General features: G+C 41.3%; 2 protein-coding genes across 10 annotated transcripts in view; both read right to left on the minus strand.

The window, feature by feature from the left end:
* Positions 1-3,813, minus strand: part of CDC14B (cell division cycle 14B) — a 45,205-nt gene extending 41,392 nt beyond the window's left edge. For 7 of the 9 annotated variants that reach the window (XM_041399450.1, XM_041399457.1, XM_041399453.1 and 4 more), the window contains exon 1: positions 3,458-3,813. In XM_041399450.1, the coding sequence (XP_041255384.1) occupies positions 3,458-3,617 (160 nt within the window). In that variant the 5' untranslated portion in view covers positions 3,618-3,813. The remainder of the gene's footprint in view (positions 1-3,457) is intronic. The other 2 variants (XM_041399458.1, XM_041399459.1) reach the window with 2 other exon arrangements.
* Positions 3,814-6,182: 2,369 nt separating this feature from the next.
* PRXL2C (peroxiredoxin like 2C) lies at positions 6,183-10,843 on the minus strand. Its single transcript, XM_041399474.1, has 6 exons — positions 10,504-10,843; positions 9,965-10,033; positions 8,391-8,444; positions 7,849-7,954; positions 7,475-7,606; positions 6,183-6,853 (listed from the first exon to the last, which is right to left on the minus strand). Exons 1-6 carry the CDS (start codon positions 10,684-10,686, stop codon positions 6,726-6,728), a joined length of 672 nt encoding a protein of 223 aa, XP_041255408.1. The 5' UTR covers positions 10,687-10,843; the 3' UTR covers positions 6,183-6,725.
* Between the last annotated feature and the right edge of the window lie 4,284 nt (positions 10,844-15,127).

Here is a 15,127-nt window from a genome sequence, read left to right on the forward strand (position 1 = left end):
GATAGAGGAACTTTTTTTAAACTAAAAACTAAGAAAGCCTTATTTTCAGTGCCATGTCATGACTGATCAACACTGTTACTTCACTTACATAGAGTGCTTCCACTCTGCTGCTCTTGACTGATACATGAGACTGCATATGTTCATGCACTTTCAGTGCTGGATTAGGCACTAAAAGCCTCAAACATGTATTTAAAATCTTAACTTTAGAGAAGACTCACAAGTAAGTGAGGTCATATTGATGAAAGAGTAAACACAGTTTTTGTACTGAGACAGCTGCATAATAAAAACTAATTGAAAATGTTGAGAGTAAAAATATTGGAAGCTTAATGATACTTATTAGAAGTGTCCTTAGCATTCCAGAAAAATAGTTTTCTATTGGGTACACAAAGTTTATAATGACAAACCAGCACTCCTGGAAAAAGACAACTTAATGGTCTGGAAAAAACCAACAAACTGCAATACAAAATCAAAAAACCAACACACATATCAATGAATACATTAAAGTGAATATTTAATTATTAACTCCAACTGACTATATAAGCAAAATAATTCTCAATGAAGAAAAACAAAATAGGTATGTACACTGTAGCTTAGAGCAGCCTTAAAGGTGTTGGTTCAATTCTGTAAACAAATTGGATATATATTCAACAGGAAGAACAAACGTCCATAGGTTACCCATGACACAATGTCACTTAAAACTTAATTCCATGTACAGTTATTGTAGTTATTTCATTTTAGAATTTACTATACAAAATAGGTGAGAGAGAAACCCACACGTTTTGCCTGAAGTTTATGCACTATAATTCCACCTCTTCTTTAAAACGTTTTTTGTAAAATAAGAGCAATGAGAAAGAAAAGCAGCTGAGGAAAGGAAATGAACAGCTTCCAAGCATCTCACAGAGCATTGCTACATTTTATTTAGATCATATAAATTACTTCTCTCAGAGATCAGAAGGATATGGGAATATGCTTCTAATAAACAGACGAAATGCATTTGGTTCCAGCAAATTGGATTCATACCAGCAAGACTCATGCACTAGTTGACAAAGATAAAATGATGAAGCTTACCATACAGCTTGACAGACTAAAATGAACAACTTTTTAAAAGGACAGCTTTTCTGAACTAGTCTTACTAGTAACCAAGAATATTTAGACAGTTCTAATTAATAGTTATTCTGACATATGGCTGATGCATACAATTAATTACAAAATAAAGGAATGCAATGATTACTGTAAGTATTGTGGGTAAAAATTCCTAGAATGGATTTGAAACTTTGCTATCTGTGAATGTAACATCACACAACAAAAGATCCATAAACCTTTACAGCAATTTCTGTTTATGTTCTCCTTCTGTCTTTTGCAAAGCTGAAAATAAGGATAGCCTGCAATGTTCTTAATAAGTTTGGCACTGTTTCTGTGAGCAGATAAGCTAACACAGACCTCTCAGCCTTTACAACGGTTCAAATATTTACCAGTGTGTCCACTTTTAAGAATAAGACCTTATGGTTTGCCTCCAATACACAACTATTAATTAACTTCTCAAAACTGAGAAGGCAGAACTGACATTTAAAAACTTGTCAGAACTTTAAAACAGCTGAACAAAAAGGTAAGGCTCTTACCTTATTCTTTTAAGATTTCTCTTTAAAAAAACCAAGTACGACATAGCAGCAAACTAAACATTAGACTATAATTCAAATCAGAACTAAAAATTGGACAGTAAACAGCAACCACTGCGCACAGCAAGATCAAGACAAAATGAAGCATTGCTAAATATAATAATCAAATTTACTTTAATCAAAGTAAAGTTAATTAAAGTGCACTTTAATCAAATTTGCTATACTTGGTGGTACTGCTGCACATGCTGCACATGCTGAAATCCCACTGAAAAAACACAGTTCAAAGCCTAGGTGGTCTACTGAATTTAAATGGGTGAACACTTTCTTGAAGGAGAAAGCACGGTAATTTAATGGGCTTGTTGATGCCAGACACACGTTACCAGGTCAAAGCAACTGCTTCATGAGAATGGTTAGACCTGTTTCCTGGAGACATGAGCTGGACAGGGCTGCATGGTAATGCTGGTAGTAAAATCACTTTGACACTAAAAAGTCGTTGTCTGTTACATGAGAGGTTTCCAAACTGACCTTAAAATCGTACTATCCTCATGTCCTATATGAACAGTTGCTGCTATAGAAACAAAACACATATGGAGTTGTTGGAACTTTAGAGTTCTGTAGATAAGTACATCATTATGTTTCTCAGTGTAGATTAGGCCTCAAATGCTGAATTTTTGGCTGGCATATTTAGGATTTTACACCCTGACAGTATTAAAGCTTTTTAAAAAGAAGAATCTGGTAAGCTTTGGCAGTTACATTCTTTCTACGCTGGTATGCCAAATTTTCAAAACAAAATCTTAGGGTTTTCTAAACATACTGTTATGTAGGAGACACATGAGTTAATATAAGGAGCCATGCTTTTGGCACAGAAATAAAAGGTACATTGGTGCCTTTTCTGCATGTTTGCTCTGTATATTTTTCCTTGCTCTGTCCACAGATATTTTCCATGCCCTTCACAGAGATCTGCTGGGAGGTATATTTCTTTCTTTTTATGAGAAGTTGTAAATACACTAAAATTCTGAGATTATGACATATGACTTAAAAAGTGATTTTGGGTGTTTTTGCCTTTAGGCAAACTAAACTCAAGCCCATCTTTCAGCTGGTGAAAGCTCAAACCTACACACAGAATTTTCTGGCTGTGATCCAACAGGCTTCTTAAAAGACACAGACTCATGTGCCAAAACAAAGCACGGCTCGGAGTCACGAAAAAGGAGGGACGACACTGAGCAATCCTGCCTGCACAAGCTGTTGGCACTTGCATGTCAAGGGGAGGTGCGACCATTATTTTACTCATTAGCCAGCAAGCCCGATATTACGGCATCAGGAGAAACAAATATCTACATCTATCTGTACATATATCTATCTATATAGATACAGATAGATTAGATATAGACATATTGGTGCGTGCGTGTGTGTGTGTATACATTTTCCCCGATACATGGAGAAATATGCTACTTTTTTCTACCCCACAACGTGTTGAACGGACAGAAACGTGTTTAACGTTGTTTTCCGTTCACTCCCTCTGGCAGGCAGAAAATGCCAGCAAGAGGCAATGGGTGCTGGGCACGGCTCGGGCTACCGGGACATCGGTAGGATGAGTTATCCCGCCGGACGAGCGGCGCAGCTCCCAACAACACTTGCCATGCCAGAGCTCCGGGCTCGGGGACTGACCGGCCCACCGCCCGGACAGCAGCGGCTGCCCAGAGCCCCGGGGTCCCGCCGGGAATCGCGCCACGGGAAGTTTTCCTGCCCAGCCAGAGCCGGCGCGGCGCCCACCGCCGGCGGGACGGGACCCCGCGCCGGCACCCCCGGACACCCCCGCCCCCCCGGCACACCGCCCTCACCCGCGATCCTCAGGCAGGTCTCCAGACCGGCGGGGGGCGGCTGTCGCCGCCGCTCCGCCTCGCCTCCCGCCGCTCGCGGCGCCGCGCCCCGCGTCCTCTTCAGAGCCGGCAGCGGCGGGGCTGCGCGGCGCCGCGCCTCGGCCCAGCTCTTCCGCTTCATGGCGGAGGCGGCCGCGGCGCTACGATCCCCTCATCCCGCGGGGACCGGGCGGCCGGAGTGAGGGGAGGGACCCCGCGGCGGCGAGGGCGGCGGCGGCTGACGCGTCCCCGCGGACACCGCTCCCTCCAGCCGCACCTTCGCCCCGCCGCCCGGCGGAGCGCCCGCCGCGCCCCCAACGGCCACCCCCGATTGGGGAGCGCGGGCCTGTCTGGTCGTGCGCCCGGCCCGCGCTGCTGACGTGGCGCCGGCGGCCCCCGCCATGGGGAGCGCGGCCCGCGCCCTCCGCGCTTGCCCTGCCTTCTCCTGCCTTCCTTCTCCTGCGGCCTCGCAGCCCTCCAGGTGCTCCTCCGGACACGTACCAAAAGAGGAGCCCAAGGACTTGGTACTTTGTGGAGCCAACTCCAACAGTCCCGCGCATGCAGGCTTCTGGTGTGAACGTTAAACGGACTTATCCGGAAAGTTTAAACAACTGTGTTTGAATCTGCCTCTTAGATACAGTGATACTTTAAAATACACAGTTACTTTAAAAGGCCATGGCACTAAACCAAGCTAGTAGGTGAAGCAGCTTTTGAGAACCTCTCCCTTCCCACCTCCGTCTGATGGCCACGATAAAAGCCTTCGAGGAAGTATTCTACCATCTGCAGAGCGTGCGTATTTATGGAGGAAAACCTGTTGGAAACATACCAGTTGCCACTATTCACTGCATGACTTTTTAAAAAATATCCTTTCTAAATAACACCAGAGACCTAAAATTCTTCTGACACTTCAGAAAAAAATTCTTCCAAGGATGACTGTGGCCATCGTTGTTCCAATTAATTATGAATGTGGGAGTCATTGTCTCGCAAATGAGGGGTCAAGCAAACTCTCTCAAGCTGTGACCACATGCAAAAGGCAGGGCCAATGCCCTGATTAGGACACTTCAGCTCTTCTCCTGAATCCTCCTCTTTCCTCCTCTCTCCTTTTGTTTGTCTGCAGTGTGTGAGTCTTTCTGAAGAAGTGATTTTGCTGGGATAACACAGAGGTTGTGGTATGGTTCCTGTCAGTATTGAAATAGTGAGGGTAGACGACTTCAACCTAAAGAGCTGTAAAACTACAGTTTAATTACTTCCAATATCTTTTAATAGTCCATAATTCTTTTAGCTGTAGTTAATTTTTTTTTTAATGTGCTTGTTAGGACCAACAGAACTATTACCATTGTATATTGTTTTAATTCTACTAAAAGCAAAAGAAACAGGAAGGCAGCTAGAACGTTTCCTTTAAAATCAAAAGCACCAAGAACAACTGCAAAATGAAAGTGGAATGAGAATCAGCGTCCTTAGCTGTGATTATCAGGTGAATGAAGCAGAGTGGAAGCACTACAAATAACCTGAGTATTTATCATTCATTGTCTTTGAAAATAATTTTTCTTTGTTGTCTTTGTTTTACAAACATATGATCAGTTTTGCAGCCTGCTTTTGGCTGTTGTTTAAGTAACATAAGGCAGAGAAGCAGAAGCATTCCAGAGTTCCTGGCATGCTGAAAAATATTGTTGAGCTGGGGGAGTGCTGAAGGGAGGAGGCAGCTCCTTATTCGAGACTGTGGGAACAGTGGTTCACGAAATGCAGACTTCACTCAGGCTCACAAGCTGAGCTGCCTGTCCCAGTCTGTTATGCAGAGTCTCTGGGAAGCCTCTGGCCAGCCCTGAAATCACAGGCGTTCAGAGTCTGCATGTGACTACCTTTGGCCCTGTGCCGAGTACTGTTTAGTCAAAGCAGGGAACTGACAACTGTATTTTTCCATTAATAAAATCCTTCTTCTTAACACGTAATATCAAAATAGGGGTGTAATGAATAAGTTGCTGAGGCATAGTATCTTTAATAGAATTACATTGTTCAGTATCGTTATGTTTCTTAAGCAAGCCTTTTATTTTTCATCAAGGAACAGAGCACTTAATTTCACATGTTCTTAATGATGTAAAGCTTTCCAGACCTTGCTCTGGGCCTGCCAGTGACCTTAATGGATCCAGAAGTAAACGTCTTCACAAAATGTCATTTCACAAGTGCATTAAAGCTTAAAAGAGGAGAAAATTTGCAGTTGAGATGTGTATGTATAGCAGCATTTTACAGTGAAGGTCAAAGATCAAAGGCTGCAGAGAAGGATACGCTCCTCCATAAATCTTGAACCATTTTTTTTTTCCAAAATGCTAAAAAGAAGTGTATCCTAGATGAAAGAGGGCACGTCTACTTTAATGAAACCAATAGATGTTGAACATAAACATCTGTAGATAAATGAATAATATGAAATACACCAGAACTGCAAGCCAGAAAGAATGCTGTTATGCTTACTTCAGTTGTCTAAGAAAGAAATAACTAAGAACAATTTATTCTGAGACCTCTTGCTCTGAGAGAAAATATGTACATACAAAGGAAGAACACTCTGCTGCAAATTTTCATAGGAACACAAATAATTTGGCTTACTCCAAAACTAATAATCTGATCAGATGCAAATTTAAGACACACCCTCTCTCTGGTCTTACATACCCAAATTTTTGTATCACACAAAATAATTGCAGGAAATACAGGATGATGTATTTAAAATATTTATTTGAATTTGTGAAATGTGTTTCATAACTTCTGCCACCACCAGATATAAATGAAGTCCAGGTGTTCAAAATTGTGACTTTTCAAGGTGTATTTCAATACAAAATTGTCATATAGTGCTGGAAGATTTAAAACAGTGCTGAACAGTCTTGCATTGAAAGCCATTGTTGATCTGCTGAAGGCAAGAACGCCAAATTCTTCCTGAGCAAAATCTGATTTCTTACTTTAGTGCCCCTTGAACCATGATGTTTAAAAAAACATTAGCAAGTTCATCTGATGAGACAATAATGAGCTCCAGGATTTTTTGCAATCAGTCTCAGCTGTGTTTTAGTTTTTATTATCTTGTACTCAACGGAAATAGCACTTTTGTATCCATCTCTAGTGTCAGGTAGTTTATTCTATGGTCTGATTTTCTAAATAAGGTTTCAGATGTCCCAGAAAGAAGCAACAGAACCAATGCTGTTGTAATTCACTGGAGAACTATTCTTGTAGAGCACAAATTGAAAGAAAAGTATATATTAAGTCAGTGTCATATGTCAATAATCTGGGGTTTGTTTGAGAAATTCACTGGTTTAACTCCTGCCAGCTGCAAGACTGTATTAATGGGAACATGATCCAGCCTGTTTTTATCAAGGTGCAAAAAATGAATTTCACTGCCTGGAATGAGAATAACATGTAAATTATTGAATAACATATTTATTTATTCAAAGATGTAAGTGAATTGAAGCAGCATTCTGACTACCTACCAGTTATCATACAAATGTGTACTAGTTCTGTAGACTGCACAATATTCCATATTTTAAACAATGACAAAATGTTTTTTAATTATATTAAAGAAGCAAGGAACATTGAGGCACTTAACTAGTTTAAATCTGCTGTAGCCGGATGTTTCCTAATAATGAGATGATTGTCATGTTGCAATTCCCCCTTCATGCTCTATCCCTCTAATAAAACCACATTAAATGTGGTTAAATTAAATTTTATTAAATGTGAAAGCAGCATGTAGGTAAATACCACGATGTCAAGAAAACCCTCCAAACTTTGAGGCAGTTGTTCCTTCGGCAATCCAACCAATTTTTTCAGGGCTCTGATCAGGTTTGAACCACCTCTGTGGGAGATGGGACTACACAATGACACTCTGCAGATTTCTCCATGGGACAGAAATCACGCAGTGCAACACCAGACTGTCTCCTTGGGACCCACAGGGACAGAAGGCAAAATGGCAGCAAACAGCTGAAGGAGACAGTGGTAACTTTCACACACAAAAAAGCAGCTCACCTGGGCCTATAATCAAAGCTCCTCCCTGCTGAGCAGGGTCGCCTTGAAAATCAAAAGCCGGGCTAGTCATTGCTCTCCATATACTCCTAATGCTTCCCAGAAGAATGTTTGATTTCACATGAGGGCTCCGAACTAAACAAAACCACAAAACACTTGTTATCTAGAAATTTGAAAGTATATAAGAGCAACAACAATTAACAGCTGCTATGAATACTTTAGATATTCCTGATTACCAGTATTTTCAGAAAATATAGCCTATGAGAGACAGTCTGGTAGGCAAATCAATTTCTCTTTACATTGCGATCATACTGTTTTATCAGAGCATTTTTGTTTTGTTTGTGAAAGTCTAAATAAGGTGAGAAAATTATTCTTACCTGATGCTTTACTACCTTCACCTCTTTTCATCCCAAGTATTTTATAAATTTCTCTTTGCGGATCTACATACATTTCATGGGTATACCCAGTTAAACTGCAAAAGGGCTGCAAAATATAGGCATAGACACAGAGTGACCCAGAAAAATAAAGTAATATTTGTAAGGTTAATGCAGCAACTAGTTAGGGTCTACTGACAACAGCAAAAATACTGACATCCTGCCAGCTCCATGCTCCCCCCTCTTATTTGAAAATGCTGTATTAGTTAGTTATGTCAAAGTGGAAAATTTTTAGCCTCAAAGCTTCTCTTAAAACAAAGCTTCCAGTGAAATCAAGAAAAGATGTTTCCTTAGCAACCCCTGGTGGTTTTTAAACTGCAAGTTTTAATTATTTGCTTTAGTCATGTATTACTATTAGAATTGCCTCATGAATACTATCCTTTTTTATTTTTGCAGAAGACCACCTTTTCATGCAAACCAAATCCCTCAATACAGACCATTAAGATAATAGAGGATACATTGTATTTAATGACTACTTTATTTACCTTGATGTGATGATATGATGACTGTCCAATAATTATAAGCCTCACATTTGATTCCTAGAACAGAACATGGGTATTGAAGCTGTAAAGAGGAACTGGGTGCTCCTACATGACTTCAAAACATTAGCAGAATCTGGTGTGCCGAGTTAGTGATCGCAGTGCACTGACTTAAAATTATTTGACGTTAACATAATTTCCATGTTTGGAGACTGCACTTTTGTGTATCACTCGCAGTTAGTAGCTACATTAATTTTTTAAGTGAACCATTATTTTTAAAGATAACTTTTACACTACAGTTGGGTAAACTTTAAGTTTCCTGTAGCATTTGTAGGATTGTCTTTTCAATTAATTGCAACATGATATGATTTTGGAAACTCAAAATTTCCACTCAGTTGCACCTACACCTAAAGAAGAAGCACAAAAATTATGATGCCCAAACATCTGGGATTTACATATATGGACCCATCAATAGATATAACTTGCATTTATATGCACTGCTGTTTTTTGCAGGTGCAGCCTTAGGCCTGAGTCTGTAAAACACAGCCCAAAACTGAAATTCATTTAAATATCACTAAAACCAGTTCATAAGTATAAGGTTGTTTTATTATGTATTTGCCTTTCCCATATAGAATAATTTCCCATATAAAATAATTTTGCTTGTTATGAAAAGAAACACCCCTAAAACCAGAACACTTGCACTAAGAAAAGTGTGGACATTTTTGACTCTCCAGATATATTTATTTGAGGAGCCAAATTAAGAAAATGTCCTTTTGAGTAACACTGATCAAACAGTTTAGAAATATTTGTTCTGAGAAGGGAAGCTGACAAAGAAATTGCCCCTTTTTTCCCTCAAATTCCTAGTCCATCTCAGATGAGCTTAGTTGTCAGTTGTCATCAGCAATGACCTGAGATTCTGGCTATGCTGCTGTTGGGAACAAAGTATGGCAGAATTTCAATCAGCAGTCTAGAAGAGACAGTCTGACCTTCCAGATTTAGCAGGAGATCATTGTCTTCTCTGGCGTCTCCTACCACCCAAAAAACACAGGTCGATAGCAACCCCTGCCCACTCTATTTCTCTTTTCTGTCACTGTCATTCCTGTTTGTGCAGCTGCTCTGGAGAGCAGGACACACTACTAATGCAGCTTACAAATCACCATAGAAAAAGACACTATTTTTAATCCAGATCAATTTTCTGATCTTGCTCCGTGCACATCAGTCGGCTCTACTAGCATAATGGAAAGAGCAGTAGTTAGCAGTCAGAAGACAGCTGTCCAGGGCATTCCTAATACTGAAAGAAATGCCTGTCAGATGTTGTCTAACTGTTCTGAGCACAACAGTAAAAAGAGCACTAAGCTAACAGGGCAGGGAGAAATAATGCTGTTCTAACAGAGCATGTAGTGCCATAAATCCTTTCCTGTGTCTCCTACGCAGATTAATTATTGCTATTGTAGCAATCAATGAAAGCACTTCTTCTGAGCCATTTTTTTTTATTCCTCAAAGCTTTATGTAAGTGCGTAGCTGGACTTAACAGATCTGCTTGATTGCGGCCACAAACACATTAAGAGCAGAGTACTTACTTGTAAAAATGCCTTGGGGACTTTTGCCAGATCTTCTACATACTCCTTACAGGTGTAGCACAAAAAGTTCTGCAACGTACCCAATTGAATGTGTCAGAAACAGATACAACTGCATAAATATGAAGTAGCAGACTTTGGACACACACCACTTCGGAGGTGATCAGGAACAAGGAATGGGAAAGATTCCAGACACCAAATTTGGATTAGTATACTGGTTTAGCCCAAGCCTGAGCAAGGACACTGGGCCCCTAGCCTTGCAAATATTTTTATCTCTAGATATTTTAGGAATGTGATAGCTGGCTCGACAGCTGGGAAATCAAGGAACAAGATACTTGTCTCCCTAAACACCCGGCTGAAGAAGTATTTCCTTTCTGGTAAACAGTTTCACTTCACCAAAGCACAGGGGTCTCAGGAGCAGCACGGCTCTCCTTTGTGTTTCTTCCCCTGCGCTCCAGCGCAGCCCGTGCTAAGCCCCCGCACCGCCGCCCTCCCACAGCGCCCCAGGAGCCGGGCTGGGCCCCGCGACGGCCCCTCCTCACCCGCACGAACAGCACGATGGCTTTCTGCTCCGCGTACAGGGCCTGGAAGGGGACGCTCCTGCCCTCCGCGTCCAGCACCAGGCAGCGGGCGGCCTCCCGCAGCTGCTCCTGCTCCGGCCGCCGCCCGCAACCCCGCGCCCGCCCGACCTGCTGCGTGACCGGGGGCGCCGGCGGCCCGGCCATGGGAACGCGGAAGGGAAAGGCGGAGCTGGAGCGGAAAGGCGCGGGGCGTTGTGCGACGGCGAGGAAGCGACGGGGCCGGGATGGAGCGGAGCGGCTGGTTCCCGGCCGTGGGAGCGACCTGGGGCAGCCGCGCCGCGGCCCAGGAGGAGCCAGGGGATTCGGATAGAGAGCGAGGGACCTGCGGCCGAAACAGCTGCGCGTCTGTCAGCCAGAGAAGGGGTGCAGTTTGTGCCCGGGGAACACAGGAGAGTCACCCGGAACTTCCCAGGAATGGTGTGCAAGCAGGAGCAGTGACATGGCCGTACGGCCCTGGAGGTCGGCGTTCTTTTTGCGGGAGGCCGCAGCCCTGTAGAGGGCCGTGAGCGAGATGGAAAACTGTTCTCGAGGAGCTATGGAACTGCTGAATCAGACAAAAACCGCACCAAACACGTGTCCCTGTTCATGCAAAAGCAGAGCTTCACCCTCTCTTGACAGCTGAATAGCAGATGCTCGAATGCACGAAGAAATAAGTGAACAGTTCTTATAATAAGAAAAACACTAGGTCGTTGAAGAGTATTGTAGTATTTTAGATTGTTCTGTCAGCTGAAAGCTTACGAGAATAAGACTACTTTTCTTAGCGGGTAGAGGAAAGAGAAATATCAGAGAAAATAGGAATGGGGGGATCTCCATAATTTATTCTGCTTTGTGAAACTCTCTGATTATATTAATTCCAAAATTTCTCTTGGCAGACTGTCCCAGGGTCTATATGTTAGAGTGATTCAAACTTACATCCCCTGTGCTTTGGGTTAAGGCACTGCTTTTGTATTACCAGGACTGAGCACATAGAACAGGTTAAGTCTTGCATTTCAATATGTCCTCACAAGGACTTTGATTTAAAAGATGATGAATTCAAATTAGTAAAGATTAGTAAGGAACTTCAGAAAATCATGAAACTTAAAATTCTTCTTGATGCAGTTGGACCCAATGATTTTTAGGGTCTTTTCCAACATAAGTGATTCTATGATTCTGGAAGAATATGGGCAGTTGTTTTCATCAGGCGTCCTTGTTTAGTTATCAGTATGCTGTCCAACACATTTCTTCCACTGGCTGTTCATAAACCAAACTGTGCGCTGTGTGCAGCAGCCCTGCAGCTCCCTCAGCAGGACTGATGGGAATGTGCTGCCTACCCTAGACTACTGCAGGACATAGCAAGGCAGAGAACTGACAGCTTTTGACAAGCTTTTGTCTTCCTCTTGAAGTTGAAGTGGATAGGTGATCTTGTTGTGCTATGCCTGCAGTAAAACCGGGAAGCATTGGGCAGGACTCAGGGGCACAGCTCAGGACTCAATGATCATTAGAGCTTAAACCAGGGCCTTTGCCACTGCAGCTGGAAGTCAAAGGAGGCGGTCATATCGCTGTAGGGGATCTTCTGCCACAGCCTCTGAGAGGGAGCACACATTGGGATGAGACTGCTGATGAAAAGAATTGGGCATTGTGGTGTCACAAGCTCAGAGGACGCTGCCCCGGCTCAGTCTGCACATAGCTGACCTTGTGCATCCAGAGGGCTTGTTCTTTCTTGACTTGAAATGAAACCTCCTGAGGAGCCCAAGAGAGGCACTCTGCCTGTCTGGGAGAGGTGGTAATCATTCCTACTAGGTCAGTGAAGACTGCCTGCAGACTTGCTTTATGTAATTTGGCCTCCTTAAAGTAGCCGAAGAAGCACAGCCTTAACAACTGGTTTCAGCAGTATACAAGTGAGGAACAACAACTTTCTTCTGAGGGTATTTGCCAAAGCATTCTCTAAAACCCCTCAAGCAGCATGTTGAGAATCTTAAGTGTTGTGAGAATACAAATACAAATTGTTGTCACCCCCACTTTTATTGAGAAAGAACAGAAGCAAAGGCAGTTGTGCTCAAACATGTTCTCTGAAAGAGGAAACACTCAAAATTAGCAGTAAAGTTTTGAAAGCTGAAACTTAATGCCTTTCATTAACACACGCTTAACTAAAGTGTAGATGTAAGTTTTACTTAGTTGGGAAGAAAGAATCCATATCTGCTGGACAGTACTCACTGCCTAAATGTGCAGTCTACTAAAACTATATAATTCTTCAATGTGCTGTGAATAGGGAAATTTCCTTTTCTTTCCCTTTCCCTCTTTTCTTTATAGCTCACAATTATAGAAATATGGATAATTTAAAAAACCACATTCATCACAGTGATGTATTTTTCATTGTCCTAAGGAGAATCAATCAGTGCATTTACATTATTAATTTTGATTCAGGATGCAAGTCACTCTCTTCATTGAAGTGCAATTTACAGTTGTAGAGAGAAACTTAGCTAATATTTAATTAATCAAGTGTTGGGTTACTTTGTACTGTGGATAAGAAATTCAAATTCCTACCATTTCAAGAGGCAAATAGTAATTACACAAAGATGGTGGTTAATTTATTTGTTCTGTATTGACTAGTGAAACAAAATACCAGCTGTAATTAAGCAACCTTAATTCCTTTGTATACTGCAGCTGCACAAAATATTTGACAAGAGAGGTGTGGCCTGTATCAATACCATAAATGCACTGCCTAAAGTATTTGGTGTTTATTTGCAAAGCAACACGTTATTATCAATTTACTACACAATGTACTGTTTATTTAACACAAGGATATTTGCTCTTGTTAATCTAATATTGTTTAGCTAGAGATAACAAGGTTATTACTTATCAGCAAAAATAAATTAGTGTTTACGATTCCAGGGAAAAACATAATGCTAAACACCAGCTAAGAATCAGTTGCTTTTAAACTGTTGTTGTAATTACAAAGGAGTAAAAATATGTACTGTCCTGTAGATAAGACAGATTCTTCTTTACAAGGATGGTGAGAGAAGTACCCCATAGAAGTTGTGGACTCCTTGTCCCTGATAGTATTCAAAGCCAAGCTGAATGGAGCTTGGAGCAGTCTTGTGCAGAAGAAGGTTCCCTACCCATGGCAGGGGGCAAAACTGGATGATCTTTAAAGTCCCTTCTAACTCTAACTATTTTATGATTCTATGATAAGAGGCTTTTTCCTTTCCATCTGCCTTTCATTGTTCCCTTAGTGTCACAATATCCTGGAGGTATGATCGAATAGCATCATGGAGTGAATCTTCCAACCAGCAAGGACAATACCCTTTGCCTGACCCAGAGATGGGGCAACTGAGAGGAATTTTAAAAACTTTTATTCCAATTACTGTCCAGCAAGGACAGTAATTTGCACCTTGAAAGTAATTTTGCAAGAGGTGGGTTCATCTCCAGTTTCACTACCTGCTCTGTGTTCTCATCCTGATGTTATTTCTCATTAGTTTTTCTTCCTGTTTTGTGTTCTGTGGTTGTTTGTTTGTTTGTTTGTTGGTTGGTTGGTTTTGTGTGTGTGGTTTTATGTTTGGTTTGGTTTGTACTTCTGTGTATTTGTTTATTGAGGGGAGATTGGCTGTTTGATTTTTTCCCTGAAGGGGGAGTTATTACCGTTTCAAATCTTGTCTAAGTTTTGCTTCTTGTCTCCATTTAAAAGTTCAAGATTATTTACCAGACTAAAGGACATCGTAAGCCTGGCTGCAGTATCAGAGTATCAGTGTGTGACTAATTGTTGTTTCAGAACACAGAAAATAGAAATGTAATTTAAAATCTACTCAAATAGTTCAGGGATTATAATGACATATGGAGAGAAAATATTTTTCCTGTTAAATCTGATATAGTTAGTTTTGTAAAGCAAACCCTACTGAGAGAGCAGTAGTACAAATTTTACTACACAACAAAATAACAGTATTTAGTGAAACATGCACATTTTATTTAATATAGTCTCAAGGCACAAAGAGAACTTTTAATGCATTTCCTAAGAACTCTCTGAATTTGTTCTATTTCTGCTTTGCAGCTACCTACTCTTTGTGCTGCCAATGAGAAACAGAGATGACCATCTATGTGTCAAGCACGGTAAATTATGTGTGAAGATGCTGTTTATTTACTCTAAGTGCCACTGATTTGAACATTTTTTAAAACAACTAAGAGGTAGCAAAATACTATTGAAATAGATGAGACATGGTCAAAAAGTGAATAAAAGATATGCTACAATCCAGACAGGCCAAACAGAATTGTCTTGTATCTTGTTAGCAATAAGGCTCTTAGAAAGTAAGTGGATTATCATTAGTGTAAACCAGATAAGAGGATTAAAAAATAAAGAATGTGAAAAAAAGCAGAGGTGATTTCATGGAGCGTCCAGAGAGAATTAAGCCTTACTTAAGACTGGTGTCTTGCAAGGTAAACAGAAACTTACTGAAAAGTTTAGATACTATTTTAACTTCTCCCCTTCTCCCCCCAACCCCCCCAGTTAATTTTTTGCTTATATGGAAAAGCATGTTGTGAGAAGGTTGTAGTCCCAGGTACTATGTCTATTTTCTATGTTCATAGAGAGTTAGATGCATACTTAGCAGTAGGT

This window comes from Onychostruthus taczanowskii, unplaced genomic scaffold (genome assembly GCF_017590055.1).
Source record: "Onychostruthus taczanowskii isolate IOZ18803 unplaced genomic scaffold, ASM1759005v1 scaffold160, whole genome shotgun sequence".
Classification (NCBI taxonomy): Eukaryota; Metazoa; Chordata; class Aves; order Passeriformes; family Passeridae; genus Onychostruthus; species Onychostruthus taczanowskii.